General features: G+C 37.6%; 1 protein-coding gene across 1 annotated transcript in view; it reads left to right on the top strand.

The window, feature by feature from the left end:
- The window catches only part of PTCHD1 (patched domain containing 1), a 57,743-nt gene extending 40,022 nt beyond the window's left edge, over nucleotides 1–17,721 (top strand). The window contains exons 4-5 of the mRNA XM_049767421.1: nucleotides 2,814–3,474; nucleotides 15,986–17,721. Of these exons, the coding sequence (XP_049623378.1) occupies nucleotides 2,814–3,474; nucleotides 15,986–17,640 (2,316 nt within the window). The 3' untranslated portion in view covers nucleotides 17,641–17,721. The remainder of the gene's footprint in view (nucleotides 1–2,813; nucleotides 3,475–15,985) is intronic.
- Nucleotides 17,722–17,948: the final 227 nt, after the last annotated feature.

Here is a 17,948-nt window from a genome sequence, read left to right as displayed (position 1 = left end):
TGGATAGTGGATTTTGTATGTGCCTGAAGGGTAGTCAAAATCATAAAAGAATGAGCAGAACTAAGTAGTCAGAAAGTCCAGCTGCTTATCCCATAGGAAAAATGCATAAGCACCCTCTGCCAGGTGGGTAGCCTTCGCCAGTACTTTCTCTCTGGTTTTCTTGTTACCTAGCATCTTCTTGCCACTCATAACCAAGAGTGACACATGTTCAACCCACCTCTCAATCAGAAATTCAAAGCAGCTGCATCTTAGCACTGAGTTAAGAAAGCTTTTCTGTCCAACTCCAGTGAATTTCTGGTGATACGAGATTAATCAAGTGTCTGATTCCTTTTATCTGTGGACCCAGGGGGTCAGAAAAGTAGATTTGTAGAGCTGGCTTATCACTAGTTTTCAATGCCCCGCCCAGCAGGACAGAGTTGCATTGGAGAATGGATGGGAAATATCCCCTTGCTATAATTGGTTCTGCCCTGTGGCTTAACACCGTCTTATTTGGAAATCTTTTTCTCTTGACATATTTAGTAATCACTTTAAGAAAGATTTATTAGACTGTTCATTGGAACAAGCAATTCGCAAAATATTACACATATGCATGCTTTTAATACCACTCCTTTTCTAGTATGTTCTGAAATCTTTCCTCAAGTCTTGTAACACTTTATCAAAACTCTTCCTCCTCCTTAATTTTCTTTTGGTTCCATTCTCTTCCAAAATAACCAATTTCAGATTTTTAAGGAGTTCTTTTTATCAAAATCAAGTGAACCATGCATAGAGAAGAATGAATGAAAAGCACATAGATTAGAGCTATTGAATATAGTTTTTTAAATATTAATCCCAAATCATCAAACCCAAATTTAGTATTTATTTACTGTTTTGTAGTCTTTTAGGTATATCTGGGGGATTAGAGAGAGAAAAATAAAGAGAGAGAGAAAGAGAAAGAAAGAGTGGACAAAAAGGTCTGTTTCACCTACATGTAATGTGTCAAAGTGCTTCTTGATTCTGAAGGTCAATGCTCATGATAAGATGTGGATGGGGCTTTTGAGAATTGAGTATCAATTTTGCACTGCTATAGATGGTAACCTCAAGACATTTTCAAAATATATAATATCCCACTTACTCTGGCAAAACACAGCAAAATATCTTAATAAATAATCTCCAGTAGATTTAAGAAAAATATATTAAGTTATGGAGATGTTCAGAAGGTTATGAGTTATACATTAAGGAGACACTGAATATTAAACTTTATTTCCTTTTATATATGACATGCTCTTTATTCATCAGATATCCAAAAATGGTGCAGTGCTCTTGGGAGAGCTCATTCTGCACTATACCTGGTCCGAGATGTACTGATTTACGTAACATTCAACTACAAAACTCATTTGCACATGGCCAAATTTTACAGAAAGAAGGCCTTAATATAGGTTACATCTTAAATTGTAGATCACATCTATTCCTACATATATGAATTGAAGAGCTATTATTTTTTTAATTTTATGTTAAGGCTCCAGGATTTATAATAATATCATTTATAGAAGGGATTCCTGCTTACAATATTCTAACAACACACTCCACTAGCATGTCCACTTTCCTTCTTCTTTTTATCAGATAGTGAAAGTACAAAAGTAGGAATTAGTTGTTGACAAGAATCTTAATATAGCTTATGGCAGTACTAATCAAGAGATGTTGGCTGAAGGACTAGAGGCACAGGTCTGGAACCAAACTACCAACTCTCTCTTGTCTGTATGACCTTGGAAAAATTACTAGATTATTATATCTTAATTTCTTTACCTGTAAAATAAGGCTAACACTTGTATATGATTATAGTTTGTTCTAAAAATTAATTTGTACAAGGGGTGTGGCCATACCTAGGACTACTAAATGAGTGCCTATATTCCTATGCACACTTCAATTGTAGGTGTACAGAATCCAGGCATGGCAAATTGGACTGGTGGCATCTTGTACAGAGTAAATCTCACTGTATGTATTAACAAGATCCCCATGTAACCCAACCAGACTCTTGCAAGTCCTTTCCTTATAAACTGACAAGTAAAGTCAGGGAATAAGGGCTCTCAAAGTAAAACTTTTATCTTTTTTTAGAAAACAATAATAGAATTATTTCCCTGACCTACAAGAATACAGAGGACATCTGCATTTGTAATAGTAACTTAGGGGCTGGAGAGATAGCATGGAGGTAAGGCATTTGCCTTTTATGCAGAAGGTCATTGGTTCGAATTCCGGCATCCCATATGGTCCACCGAGCCTGCCAGGAGCGATTTCTGAGCATGGAGAGGAGTAACCCTGAGTGCTGCCGGGTGTGACCCCCCCCCACCAAAAAAAAAGTAATAGTAACTTAGTTCACTATTTAAATTTTCAAGGAATGCTTAATAATGCTCTTATATAAGATTACCATTTGTCAACCATTTGAATTGTAAGTAAAGAACATGCAGAAATAATGCTATTTCCTTCATCTAGTTCTTCTAAGTCTGTAAGAGGGTTCAGATTTCTATGTACTGTCCCAGAGATTCTGATTTTTCAGATTTTAGCTGGTTTTCCAAGAATTTTAATTTCTGGTTTTACTCCTCGGTTGTGTTGCTACTTCTTAATCGAGAATCACACTAGGAGGGTCACTAGCCAGGTGTACATTTCGAATCTTTGTTAATTATTTTTGTTTTAACATTATATTTCTTTTGACAGTTCAAGCTTAGAAATGACAAGAGTGATTCCCTCCCCTTTGCACAAAGATATTTGAATCCACTGATCTAATGTCACTTACTAACATCCTATTTTTGGTAATAAACACTTTCTCTTTCCCCCCATAGTTGCATGCTGCTGTGACCAAGATCCAGGTTCCAAGACCTGGCTTTAATTACACATTTGCTCACATATGTGTCCTGAATAATGATAAATCCTGCATTGTGGATGACATCGTGCATGTTCTGGAGGAGCTCAAGAATGCCCGGGCCACCAACCGGACCAACTTTGCTATCACATACCCAATCACCCACTTGAAGGATGGGCGAGCAGTCTACAATGGGCACCAGCTTGGTGGCGTCACAGTGCACATCAAGGACCGAGTGAAATCTGCAGAGGCCGTCCAGCTCACCTACTACCTGCAGTCAATCAACAGTCTCAACGACATGGTAGCTGAGAGGTGGGAATCCAGCTTCTGTGACACTGTTCGCCTGTTCCAGAAATTAAACAGCAAAGTCAAAATATACCCTTACACGTCCTCCTCACTGAGGGAAGATTTTCAGAAGACCAGCCGTGTGTCAGAACGTTACCTGGTCACCAGCCTGATCCTGGTGGTCACCATGGCTATCCTTTGCTGCTCTATGCAGGACTGCGTCCGCAGCAAACCCTGGTTAGGCCTGCTTGGGTTGGTGACCATAAGCCTGGCCAGTCTCACTGCGGCTGGGATCATCAATCTTACTGGTGGGAAATATAATTCCACCTTCCTGGGAGTCCCTTTCATCATGCTAGGTAATTACTGTCCATTTTTCTACTTACACCCAATGCTAGTGGGGACTGTATTCCTAATGGGCAAGGCATAGCTCTCTAACAATTTTGCTTCATTTATAGCACCTTCCTTTTGTCCCAATCCCCTGAGATCAATTCTACCACATGCTACTTATTGGCAAGAAGCAAGCTTATTTAGTAGAGGTGCTAGAAATACAAAATCCTGACCTTTATCAAGAAGCCTGTTGTATGTAGCATGTATTCATCCTCATGCTCTATTGTCTAAGGCTGGCCTTCCACAGAAGCAGACCCTGAGTCAAGCATTTAAATACAAGTAGTTCACTTAGAAGGTGAGCCCTAGAAGCCCTGGTGGAAAGCAAGCTAGTTCAGCATGTATTTGGGAATAGGTTCCTGCACAAGAGACCATGGCTCAATCTCACTGGAGGCTTTGGGGAACCTCATAGAACAGAAAATTTCGGAGAGGTCCTCTGTGAGGCAGAACAAAAGCAGAATCTGGCCTATACCCAAAACCCCGGGTAGGAGACATTGAGTGTTCCCTTCCCAGGTAACTTTCAACACTTCCCAAGAAAGACCAAACACATTCCTGCTAGAAAAACCCCTTCAGGTAACCTGAATTAGGAGTCAGAGCCTTCTGTGAGCTCAGAATAATAAATTGTTAGCTCCACTTCCCTCATCCTATGGAGTATATGTAAACATAACACAAAAGGGTACGACAAACATGCAAGAACATTAAAAGCAATTAGTGAGACCTAAATAGAAAGGTAACTATTTATTTGTCCTTGGTATGAATTCCAGAGAATGTTTTAAAATGAGGGTGTGAGAATCTCCTTATACTTTCTATAGGGAAGAGCAGGAATTTCCTGAGACAACAGTCAAACTATAACCAGATGATCTTACTATTAATATCATTGGATTAGAAAGAGTCGGCAGAATTCTTGGAGGTCAAAGATTCAAATGCCCCCATTCTCTATGGCAACTTTTTATCACTACATTTAGCAAAACTAAAATGTCATTGGGGATCAGATGACATGGCATATGAAGTGACATTTTCTGATGATGGAGAAATATTATTGAGTTCATTAGTGCATCTTATGCCCTATTTGGGGATAGAGGACAAAAGGAAATTGCAGATAAATCGCAGATTCATTATCATTAAGTGATAAGCAGAGCTGGCTAGGCTACAGAGCCATGAAATCACATGCTACTCTCGGTGCTGTGGCCAGCAGGAATGTAGCTGTAGGTAATAAACATATACTAGTAGTTTTGTGGAAGTAGGGCACTGTGTGGGAACTAAGCTAGCCCAACATTTACCAGGCCAATTTACTCATCACTGCTAAACACAACAGAGAAGGGAGCTACTGTGTCTGCTCAGAATTCAATCTGTTATGAAGGCAGCATAACTTGCCCCTTTAATGTTAACCGAAGACAAGGTGGGTCGATTGTAAAATACAGGGCAGTTCCTTAAAGAGTGAGAAGGTCAGCGTATTAGTAGTTTCCATAGAGGCTTGAGTCAAGATTTAAATTAGAATGTCTTGCTCATGATTAGTCACATACTTGATTTTTTTAGCTGTTCGTTTTGATAAGTGCAGATTTTTGTGCTGATTATTTAGCTGGAAGATGATAAACAGGAGTGAGGGAAGAATAGATAACTGAGTGACAGTAAATATCTTAAAGTGAATAAAATGAATATCAATTGAATAGAAAAAGGAATACTGAACATGCTTTTATGACACTCCAGGTGACAACTGAGTCAATAATGTTAAGATATTTAAAAATAACTAGCTGAATTAAACAAAATAAGATTAAAATATTTAGAATTTCTTAAAATCCATTTTCAAAGAGATAAAATAGTATTAAAGACTATTGTTAAATTTATAAAATATAAATTTGGTGGCAACAGAAAAAGTGCAAAAGTACAGACTAAGACATCTGTCTTGCATGTGACTAACCCTGGTTCAACCCCGTCACTACATATGCCCCTCTGTGCACTGTCAGGAGTAATTCCTGAACTTTGAGGCTGGAGTAACCCTTGAGTACCACCAGGTGTGAGCCCACAGCAAATGAAAATAATTTTATGGAGTCAAGCAAAAAATTCAATGACTCAATTATTATTAAATAAAAAAATTACAATATTTGACAAGTCTTAACATTTATTTTTGTACTATTTAAATTCACATCAGAAGGAACATGAAATAGTACTGATGTCATTAGCCAGAAAAGTATCTTTGAAAATCTAGAGAGAGCAAAATCAAAGCATGGGCCAGAAACTGAGTTTGAACCCTAGTACCACTTAGACCCTTGTCCACCAGATGTGTCTCTTGAAATCCTTGGCGCCAGGCTCCAGAGCAGCCTGGTTGGGTCTGGCATAGCCTTGTATCATCCTCAGACTCTAAGACTAAACCATCAGGCCTGGTTGTCTAAATATCACTAGAACTGAGCCTTGGGACTCTGAGCAATGTTTGGGAGGTCACCCCAAGACATAAAATCTAGAAAAAATAGCGTCACTTTTCAGAAACTAAAAATCACTGACATTTATATGAGTTTAATTTTTAAAACTCTGGAATTTGTAGTAAAATATACTGAGAGCTGCAGGTAGCCAATACTCCCATGTTCATAATTTGTGAGGATTATTACATGCATTGACTTGATAACAGTTTTCCTATCTGACATATCTGTATGTCAGCTAAAAGAGACGTCAAATTACCTGGACACACCATGAAAGGAAGCCAGTGTTTAGTAACTATGGTCCATTTGTAATCAACCCTTTGCACCATGCGTTGTGTACTTATTATATGTAGAAAGCCAACAGTGCCTGCATTTAGGGGAGTTGCCTCTATAAAAACTCAGATAAACTCTTAATTCTCAGAGTTTGGCTATAAAATGAAACATAATCAAGAGCACTGAACTATTGCATCAAGGACCAATGTCTATTTACTTTTTTTACACACAAGTCTTAAAATGGCAATAAATATTTTAAATGACTAAGAAGAACTGCAATGCTAAGGATTTCACAGCGTAAGTCAATAAGTGCTGTTTTTTAAATTACCTGCCTATAATGTAAACTGGTTATGTTTCAACTAGTTAAGCAAGATATCTTGAATTACTACTTAAGTATGATAGCAAATTAAAAAAATTAATGTTTAATAGTCTTATTTATATTGACGAATATCAAGAAAAAAAATCAGAAATACAGATCTTTCCATGGCCAATAATAGCTTGGCCAGGAACACTATCAATTTAAGATTGAATTAAGTAGGAAGGACTGGAGCAGTTCAGTGATTGTAGAGGGATTCATGTTTTGCATATAAGTCCTGAGTTTGATGCCCAGCAGCCCCATTATATTCAACAAAGTGAACAGTATTAGTGCAATGCTGGTCACATTAGAGTAGATTCAGCCAAATGGAAACATGGCAGCATTTAGAATGGAAAAAATTAAGGTCATGTGCTGACAAAATTCCAAAATAGGAAAGAATCTGGATGAACTCTGAGTTTATCATAATGGGATATGAATATGTATTACTCACTAAGATGATGGGATACATCTCTGGCAATAAGATATAACCTATACAAATGAATCATTTTAGCAATGATATAAGCACAGGTACAGCATGATTTCAAATATTTTAATCAGTATTGTGCATATTATGCAAAACCCCTGTTCATATGAGTCAGATCAGTTTATTTAAAGTTGAAATCCTTTAAAGGCTTACAGTACTATAGCTGCAATTTGATATTTTTAGTTACTATAATTTGGAGAAGAGCTTATTTCATCCATATCCTTAGGCATATCCTTTTCTTTCTAAAATCAGGTAGTGAGGCACTTGAACTGCCAGTCATCTTTTTTTTTTTTTTGGTTTTTGGGCCACACCTGGCGTTGCTCAGGGATTACTCCTGGCTGTCTGCTCAGAAATAGCTCCTGGCAGGCACGGAGGACCATATGGGACACCGGGATTTGAACCAACCACCTTTGGTCCTGGATCAGCTGCTTGCAAGGCAAACGCCGCTGTACTATCTCTCCGGGCCCTCAGTCATCATTTTAATCTATTATGGAGTTCCTTGAAAAGAGGAAGACTTACACCACTGTCTTCAGTTGAGAACAATTTAAGAAATTGACCTGTCTTGTATGTGTAAACTCTTTATAGCCTTAGTGTTTTCACAACACAACACTAGGTACAACTCAGAAAAGAATAGAATGGTGAAAAATACAGCATGAATCAGAAAGGTTTTGTTGCTCCATATAGTCTTTACAGATAAAGGGGAGAATTGAGTTTGTAGTGAAAGAAAATTTCTCCCAATAACCTAAGTTTTCAAGGGTTACTTTGCCTTTATCAAGGTATGAGTTGTGAGGGTCAAATGAGATGAAATATATTATCCAAGAAAAATTACTTTTTTGCCCTTAAAATGTTTAGCATTTTGATTCAAATACCAGATTGAGGTGCCCTTTTCTGAATTACCTAGCCTATCTACTTTAATTGTAGGACAGAAAAAGAAGAAACTATATTAAATGCTTTGTGGGAGAATAAGAGCAGGCATGTTTGGCTACACTCAGGTGTATGTTTCAAGATTATCTATTTTTAGTAGAAAACAGAAGATCATATTCAATTCTCTAAATATTTGCTGTCACCTGATGCCACTTGGAATATGATATAGCATATTAAGCTTATGCATATAAAAGAGCAAAAATCCTTTGGGGGCAATGAGCCGCATCCAGAAGTGCTCAGAGCTCAGGCTCTACACTCAGGGATCACTCCTGCTGTGCTTGAGGGCCCATATGAAGTGCTGGGTGTTGAACCCAGATCAGCTGCTTGTAAGTTAAGTGCCCTGCCTGCTGTATTATCTCTCTGGACCAGAGTAAAAATTCTTATATAAGAAATTTAATTCCTACTAAGAAATTGAAATGATTATTTTTTTCTTTAAACAAACCTAAAAGTTTTTTTGCCTAATGCGTATGCTTTCATATTCCTAAAGTCACAAGAAACATGAGAGAGTATCAGCCAGATAACATTATTTATAGTTAGAATGTTCAAACTATGTAAAATTACCAAAATTAAATCATTTTGCCAAACTAGTACCAATATCAAACCATTTATGAACTGGAAATAAAGCCCCACTAATTTTAATAGTCCAACAATAAATATATTGTAGAAGTCCATTATTTTAATAACATTTCAGTGTACTCTTCAAGTACTCTACTTAGATACAAGTCATAAGAGGTTCTGTAGTTTCTACCCCAAAACCCTGGTTTATAGGGATATTTGTTAATATCATGTTTGTGTACATCTGATTTTAAAAGAGTAATTCTATATAATATTTTCAAAGTTTGTATCCTACAGATTTTTAAATGACCTATGGTCACTGTAGAACTAAATTGTAAGGAGAATATATAATCAAGTTTAGTGCATATTACTTGTCTATTCTTATGCTTCTCCAAGTTGTATGGAGAGGGTGAGAAGTAGAGTTAGGAAAATGGAACAAAACAAATTTCAGTGTTCATTTCTTAACCCTAGAGAAAGACAAGAACAGGACTGGAGTCAGAAGCCAGTGATATAGAGTGCAAGATTTGTGCTGGTATCCTCTACAAGGCCTACCCATCTGATCTAGGCTAGGAAATAGGGCAGTGGCAAGTTTCAAAAAGGTTAGTCAGCAGAAAGAAATAGCCAAATCCTGAACTGTTCAAAATAAACCATGTAGAGAAACACCTAGTTTGTTGTTTCATCTCAGAAAGTCACTGCTAAGGCTAAGTAGTTCACCGGATGGATCTACTGGAATGCACAGTGCAAACAAGTTCATAATTGCTGTCAAGGAAACTCCACATTTCCCTAGGCTACATGACCAGCATGAACTGCAATGGAAACTTAACCTAATAAGGGATTCCAGCTCCTTCTTCATATTCATTAGTTTAGCAGCACCTATATTTCTCATCAGTAAATTTCAAATCAGCCTGTGATCCATCTGTGAGTACATGCGTGTATAATCAATGTGCATAAAATATATACAGCATTTATTATATACCAGATGTAATGATATATTGTATGATAAGCTATCTGTGTATATTTTATGTTTATAACATTTATAATATATTGCATGGATGTTTGAATGTAAATACGATTTTCTCTCCATATTATATAGTATATATTCACATATCTTATATGTAAATATATAAAATATTTGGTTATTATATACCATTTGCATATTTTATATTTATATCTTCTACATAAACAATATTGCATAATGACCATGGCATATATTATGGGCCATATTTGTATATATTGATTTTCTATAATGCACATATACATGGTATTTAAATTTATCTTATCTTTAAACAAGAAAGAGCTATGAGTAAATTTATTTCACAAGATTTTATTTGCAGCTCTCCAGTGAAAGAAAGGAATTGTTCATATTAAAACCCAATGCTGCAATTAGAATTAGCAAAATGTGACAACTCTGGTAGAAAGAATAAGATGTGTGTATTCACCTTGATGTGAGCATACGTCATAAATGGAAGAAAACTACACTTTTCCTCTCACTCTTAACTGTGAGAAAGAACAGGCTGTGATAAACCAAACAACTCAACATAGAAAGTAAATGATTAAAACTGACAAAGTAGGAGTGCCATCCAATTAATGAACTTCTCCTTGAAAATACATATTACTCAACCCAGACATATATACACTTTAATTCTCAAAATAACAAAATCTATGTATTTATGTGAATGTCATTAAAAGAAAGGCATTTTATAAACAATAGCTATTCGCAAAGCTTGCTTAAGAATAAAATGTATTTTAGGGGCCAGAGCAGTAGAATAGGTAAGGTTGGTGTGGCTGACCTGGGTTCTATCCCCAGCACCCACTGTGGTTCCCTGAACATCACCAGGAGTGATCTCTGAATTCAGAATGAAGAATAAGTCCTGAGTACTTCTGGGAATAGTCACAACTCCTCTAAAATTGTTTTAAGAATATTTTGCTCATGCATTCAGTATATTTATGGATATTCTAGAAGAATCTAGGATTTTAATTTTCTCATGTAAAATTGGCAGGACCCAGTCATGGACTAAGTGCCTTCATTGTCTCCTGATACTAAACATTTTCACATTGAAGCTGAACGATCATCCATCAGCAAACCACCTCATTTCATTGTCTCATTTTCTCAGCCAATGTTCACTGTTTAGAACTTAAGATGAGGAAATTCTGCTGGTATATAAAGGAGCCATGTGAGGCACACCCCAAAGCATCAGCTTTTGGGTTTAGATCATGTGTACTGGGGAAAGTAAGAGAATCTAGGCCTGAAGAGAAATATGTCTTACAAAAATTCCTATTGGACAAAGTAAAGCAATTTGCTTGTGATTGATTATTCATTGACAAAAAATAAGTGAACAAGTCATTTGAGTTTCTGGAATGATACTTCCTAAGGACACTCCCAATTATTCAGTACTATTTTCTTGCCTCTGTAGATTATAAACAACTTTGAAGGCTTTGGTCAGACCTCAGAAAAGGGTCTGCTTGAAAAGTATTCCTGAGATTCATCCTAAGTGACGAAAAGATTCGTTTGTTGAAGCTTTCCTCCATTAGAGTTATTTGTCACTTTGCTGCTTTTTCTTTTGTGTCCTCAAAGCCTGACATTTAAATGCACACAAAGATATAACATGTTTGGGGGAAAGAAACAAATTAGCCTAAATCCTTTGGTATTTGATTTTACTAGATGGTAAGCCCCAAGTCTTCTAGTAATCAAATTCAAATTGCTTTCATGGTCTGAACTGTGTCTGAACATGGCAAAGAGCTTGATTGTGCTTTTCCCACCATCTGGATAAAAGCTCTAGTTGCCCTGAAATAATCAAAAGAGACATTTTCAACATACCTTTAAAAGACAAGTAGCAACTTTACAAAAGCCTTTTATATTTTTTTCATTGTTTAGTTAACATGATTACAATAGTATTAACATTTATGGGTTTGATGTATAGAATTACTGTGCCTTACCACCACCAAAGTGCCTAAGACCCCCCACCGCTGTCTTTAATTGTTATTAGGTTATGTATTGTTTATGAGACCCATTTGAAAACTTGTCAACCTTAACTACTGTGACTCTTAGAAGGGTCATACTTTGGAACATTTTGTGTGTTCCCAGTATCCACACCTTGACATAGTCTTTAATTTCCAGATCTTTGGATATGCCCCTCCAGTGCCTTGGCTCCCATTACTGCATTAGCCCTCAACTCACCAAGGGCTAAATCTGTTTGGAAAGTTGTTTTTAGGTAGCTTTCAGCATTAACACTGAAATGGGAAATGGCCCCTTAATGAAGTGATGCTCTGTACTAATAAGATAAACCCCTTACTTAGATTTAATAAAGTTTTATTTTATAAAATATAAATGACTATAAATCAGAACTCAAATAAAGCTTTTAAAAATCCATTTTAGACACATGGAAACAAAAAACAAACCTCTGAAAAGTACCCTCAGTCCACATGCAGTATGTTTGCTGACCATCTGTAAGATAGAATCTCAAAGAACTACTCACTAGATCCTCTGAACTTAAAGAGAGTGATGGTGAGGGTGATGTTAAGTAAAGAAATCATATGCTAAGAGGAAAGTAGAGAGGAAATAACCTATCTACTTTCTTCCCTACTTCTCCCTGATTTCCATTGGTCCATATCTGAAGTGGTTTATAAAAATTAAGCCTACATTAATCTAGAGGACAAATTTGGAAGACATTATTTATGATTTGCACTTCACTTCCTCCCTGTGTCTATTCTTTGTCTTATGCCTCAGACCTAAAGTAACTTGCTTAATTAGAAGAATTTTCGCTTAAAATGACATCGTAAAGGGGTCTGGAGACATGATTGATCATTTCCCTTGCACACAACTAACCCTGGTTAGATCTGCAGCACCATATATGATCCTACCCTGCCAGTAGTGATCCCTTAGCACAGAGTTAGGAATAAGCTCTGAGCAAAACCAAGTGTGGACCTAAAACAAAACAGAATTGTTTTCTTAAAGGTCAAAAACAAAAGAAATCTGACAGTAATTATAGGCAAGGAACAGGGCAGTCCTCATAATACAAAGGTTCTCAAAATATGTCCTCTCTTGAGTCTAGGCCAAAATTCAGAGAGGTCCCAAGGTTCAGTTTTCCTTTAGGATAGAGGATCCCAAAGTTATTTGGCCTACTTCCCACTCTTCAGAAAGAAACACATCACTCAGTGCCCCTTGGAAAGCTATCTTCATTAAATGAACAGTGTCCCATTATTGCATCTAAGACTACTGCTATAATCTGGATCGTTGCAGCATCCCTGAGGTGGCAGGCTCACCCACTCAGGGAAACACTGCTTGAGGGTTACAAACCCATCCTCAATACAGACACCCAGCTGTAGAAAAGGTCTGGTGCCAGCGAGACATTCCAGGCTGCTAAGATCTGGGTGGCATCCATAGTTATGTTGGCACTTATCTCTCCCTTGATCTACTGAGCTTCAGGAAAGAGGCTCACTATGGTGCCAGCACTTGACCCTGAAACCCATGAAGATCTTCAAAGATCCTGCACAAGTCCAGTTCAGAATGTAGAGGGCAGCCAGAGAAGTATGGATAGAGAAACAAGAACCTGGCCCTTCAGAAAAGATTTGGAAGCAAGGTCAATGGTGACTAAAAACAAGTACCGAGTTATCTGGTAAAACTGATTCTCAGCAATTCCTCTGGATCTTTCAGTTGTCTGCATGCAGATTGCTGTAGAAGAGGAATGAAAGAAAGCATTATTCCAGAAACTCCTAAGAATAAAATTAGAATTCTCTCTGGAGCTGACCCCAGAACCAGAACATAGTTAAAAAGAGTCAGGGCACAATAAAAATGATCAGCTCATCGAAGGACAAGGCATTTGAAATGCAGCAACAGAACACCAGAGACACACTCGCTAACAATTCTTTATTTAGTTCCACTATTTCCCTTCAAACCCTCGAGTCTTACTCTTTCACCAAATATCTGTTAATTCAAATTATTTTTTCAATTCAACAGCAAAATATAAAATGAATTTTATGGTAATTTCTAATTAGAGTCAGGGTCATCTAATATTATACGACATCACACTGATTTTCTTTTTAAAAAGTGAAAAGCATAATCAATTTAAAAATCTACTAAATGACTAATTATAATATTGCTATATACGTCCATATTTTCTTAAAATATTTAAGGACTCAGTATTATGGTCCTATTTAAAACATTTTTTGTTTCAAGCAAGTATACATTGTTAATTCCATTTGCATTTTCAGTAAAACTCTGAAAAGTTTTTGACCCACCAGAATTTATTACATGTGGCCCCAGATGAAGTAGTCAATATTAATTCCCCAGTGTACAGCTGCCTCTAAGTTCTCTATCATGTCTCCTTTTTACCTTCAATGCCAAGGAATCTTGGCATTTATTATTTATATTTATATTTTTGGGGGCAGAGTTGTGGTGTTTAATGATGACTCCTGGTTCAGTGCTCAGGGGTTACTCCCATGGTGCTCAGTGGACCGTGTGGTATTGGGGATCAAACTCAGGGATCCTGCCTATCAAACACATGCTCAGCCCTTTAAACCATCTCCTTGGCCCTGGAATTTGTTAGTTTTAATCAAAGGTTGGTTGATACTTTGTAATAGCACAGTGGTATTAGACTCAATGTTCCCTCCTGAGATTTGACATTAAGTATCTAACCTTCAGTCAGTGAATACACTTATTAACTTCATGTTTAGAAAGCTTAGTTGCCTCCAATTTAATAAAGGGTAGTTATCAAATTGATGGTCTTGACCTGATCTCAAAAATAAGCTATAAAATGATTCCTAGTAAATTAAGATAAAAGCCACATCCCTTTGAGGAACCAGGGATGTGCATTTCAGTTTGAGGCCAAAGCTTCACAATAAAGATGTAACTACAAGCTGGGCTGGAGAGATGGTAACATGCAGAGTGTACTTTCCTTTCATGCAGCAAACTTTAGTTCATTCTCTGGTGTTGCAAATGGTCTGTTGAGCGTTGCCAAGAGTGAGCCTTGAGTGCAGAGACAGGAGCAATCCCTGAGCACTGCTGTGTATGGCGCCCAACCCAAAAAAGTTTGAGGACATAAATACCAGCCTAGCTCTAAGAAAAAAAACATGCACTTAGTTATTGTACACATAATACTGTACACTCAGTTATTGTACACAGTGACTCACTCAACATTATGCTTGGCTGGAGATTTTAAACTCTTTTTGAAAAACAAGACGATCTTACCACAGGGTAAAGATTTTATTATTCTCAAAAATGGGACTGAGTATGCTAAGGCGTAGAGGCAGAAAATTAAATCGGAAAATTAGGTACTGATCCTAGTACCAAGATGGGTGGTATGGAAAATCACAATGGACACTTTGGTTGAATTTTCAATGCTAGAGCAGCCTGGAAAAGCAGGGAAGCCTCTTGGGAAATTGTCTTGGGAAAGGGGAAATGGGATTAGTCACTAGATCCAGACTCAGGCAGTAGAAACGGGTGAGAATTTGGGCCCTACATAACTGTCACTAGAATACCAATCAAGACAAAGACACTAGGCAGCTACCAATCAAGGATACAATTGCTCCAACAAATCCATGAAGACCAACTTGAATCCATAAAACTTCAACCTGAATGTTAACTTCAATGAACTGCAATTAAGAGTTCATGGGGCCGGAGAGATAGCATGGAGGTAAGGTGTTTGCTTTTCATGCAGGAAGTCATCGGTTCGAATCCCGGCGTCCCATATGGTCCCCCGTGCCTGCCAGGAGCAATTTCTGAGCCTGGAGCCAGGAATAACCCCTGAGCACTGCCGGGTGTGACCCAAAAACCACAAAAAAAAAAAAAGAAAAAAAAAAGAGTTCATATGAATTTCATCTCTTTTTCTAACTTATCTGTTCACTCAAACTTGTTCCAACTTATTTTGCTTCCCTGTTTCTCAGATTTATTGCTTTTCATATTGATACTTAGGGAAACTGGGGCAAGGTTGTGTGTCAAGACTCTAATTGAATATACTTACTATTCCTCCCTAAAGGTCTCCAATTAGTCAAATAGGTCATAGGATGTTATTGCGAACTGTACACCTACAAACTTCCTCTATGCTGACCTCCAGCAAGAGGTCAATTACCTCTGTGGGTATATTACAAGTAAAATGGCACCTCCTCTGGAGTGTTCCTTTCAAACAAGAGAAAAATAATTTGCAAACTAAAGCAACCTTAAACTATCTCTGTAAGTGGATAAGAGACATTAGTACAGTTTTCTCAAAATTTCTATAGGCAGATCATTCATCCAGTTTTCTTAGGTCAGAAAGGAGCATGAATATACTGTCTCCTCTGCCTGCCTTTTGCTACCCTTTAACATTTATTATCACCAAAATATGTCTGTTGATCTGTCTTTCTTCCTCCATCTCCCCTCTCCATCAGAATTTGCAAACCTGTTGCCAATAAAGATTGTGATAGTTCCCTTGACCCTAGAATTCATATCTTTAAAAAACTAATTCTTTTAAACATTTGATGTGGTCTTTTTCTGCCCTTCTCAGGTCATGGATTATATGGGACTTTTGAAATGTTATCCTCCTGGAGAAAAACTAGAGAAGACCAACATGTTAAAGAGAGAACTGCAGAAGTCTATGCAGACTCCATGCTCACCTTTTCTCTCACCACTGCCATGTACCTGGTCACCTTTGGCATAGGGGCCAGCCCTTTCACGAACATTGAGGCAGCCAGGATTTTCTGCTGCAATTCCTGTATTGCAATCTTTTTCAACTACCTCTATGTACTCTCGTTTTATGGTTCCAGTCTGGTATTCACTGGCTATATAGAAAACAATTACCAGCATAGTATCTTCTGTAGAAAAGTCCCAAAGCCTGATGTACTGCAGGAGAAGCCGGCATGGTATAGGTTTCTCCTGACAGCCAGATTTAGTGAGGACACAACTGATGGAGAGGAAGCGAACACTTACGAGAGTCACTTATTGGTATGTTTCCTCAAACGCTACTACTGTGACTGGATAACCAACACCTATGTCAAGCCTTTTGTAATTCTCTTTTACCTTATTTATATTTCCTTTGCCTTAATGGGCTATCTGCAGGTCAGTGAAGGGTCAGACCTTAGTAACATCGTAGCAACCGCAACGCAAACCATTGACTACACTACTGCCCAGCAAAAATACTTTAGCAACTATAGTCCAGTGATTGGGTTTTACATATATGAGTCTATAGAGTACTGGAATGCTACTGTCCAAGAAGATGTGTTGGAATACACCAAGGGGTTTGTCCGGATATCCTGGTTTGATAGCTATTTAAATTACCTTCGGAAACTCAATGTGTCCACTGACTTGCCTAAGAAAAATTTCACAGACATGTTGAGAAATTCCTTCCTGAAAACACCTCAATTTTCACATTTTCAAGAGGACATCATCTTCTCTAAAAAGTACAATGATGAGGTTGATGTAGTGGCATCCAGAATGTTTCTGGTGGCCAAAACCATGGAAACAAAGAAAGAAGAACTATATAATCTCCTAGAAACCCTGAGGAGACTCTCTGTCACCTCCAAAGTGAAGTTTATTGTCTTTAACCCGTCCTTTGTGTTCATGGATCGATATGCAGCCTCTCTGGGAGCCCCCCTGCACAACTCCTGCATCAGTACATTGTTCTTGCTCTTCTTCTCAGCATTCCTGGTGGCAGATTCTCTGATCAATGTTTGGCTCACACTCACTGTTGTATCCGTAGAGTTTGGAGTGATAGGTTTTATGACATTATGGAAAGTAGAACTGGACTGCATTTCTGTGCTATGCTTAATTTATGGAATTAACTACACAATTGATAATTGTGCTCCACTGTTATCCACATTTGTTCTGGGCAAGGACTTAACAAGAACAAAATGGGTGAAAAACTCCCTGGAAGTGCATGGGGTAGCTATTTTACAGAGCTACCTCTGCTATCTTGTTGGTCTGATTCCTCTCGCAGCTGTGCCTTCAAATCTGACCTGTACACTGTTCAGGTGCTTGTTTTTAATAGCATTTGTCACCTTCTTTCACTGCTTTGCCATTTTACCTGTGATACTGACTTTCCTGCCACCATCTAAGAAAAAAAGGAAAGAGAAGAAAAATCCTGAAAATCGGGAAGAAATTGAGTGTGTAGAAATGGTGGATATTGATAGTACCAGAGTGGTTGACCAAATTACAACAGTGTGAAAGCTGCTTGTTATATTTTCACCCTAGGTCTTATCAAGAATGAAGAAAGTATGGTAATGAAACAATTTCAAAGTTGTTTTTTCATTAAGGACAAGAAGCAAGCATTGCCAAAAAAGTAAAGAACAAGGGGGAAAATGGGCATTGCAAAATTTCAATCTTTAAAATAAAAGGGTTGTTATCAGAAAAAATAACACACATGTACACACAAACACACACACACCAACCCTAGGACACTTAAGATCAAATAGAAGAAAGCATATTAGCAAGCAGAACTCTATTTAATTCACACTGTAGATGTTGCTGGTATT

This window comes from Suncus etruscus, chromosome X, assembly GCF_024139225.1.
Source record: "Suncus etruscus isolate mSunEtr1 chromosome X, mSunEtr1.pri.cur, whole genome shotgun sequence".
NCBI classification, from domain to species: domain Eukaryota; kingdom Metazoa; phylum Chordata; class Mammalia; order Eulipotyphla; family Soricidae; genus Suncus; species Suncus etruscus.
The sequence above is the reverse complement of the archived record's forward strand: the minus strand, read 5'-3'. Positions and strand labels throughout refer to the sequence as shown.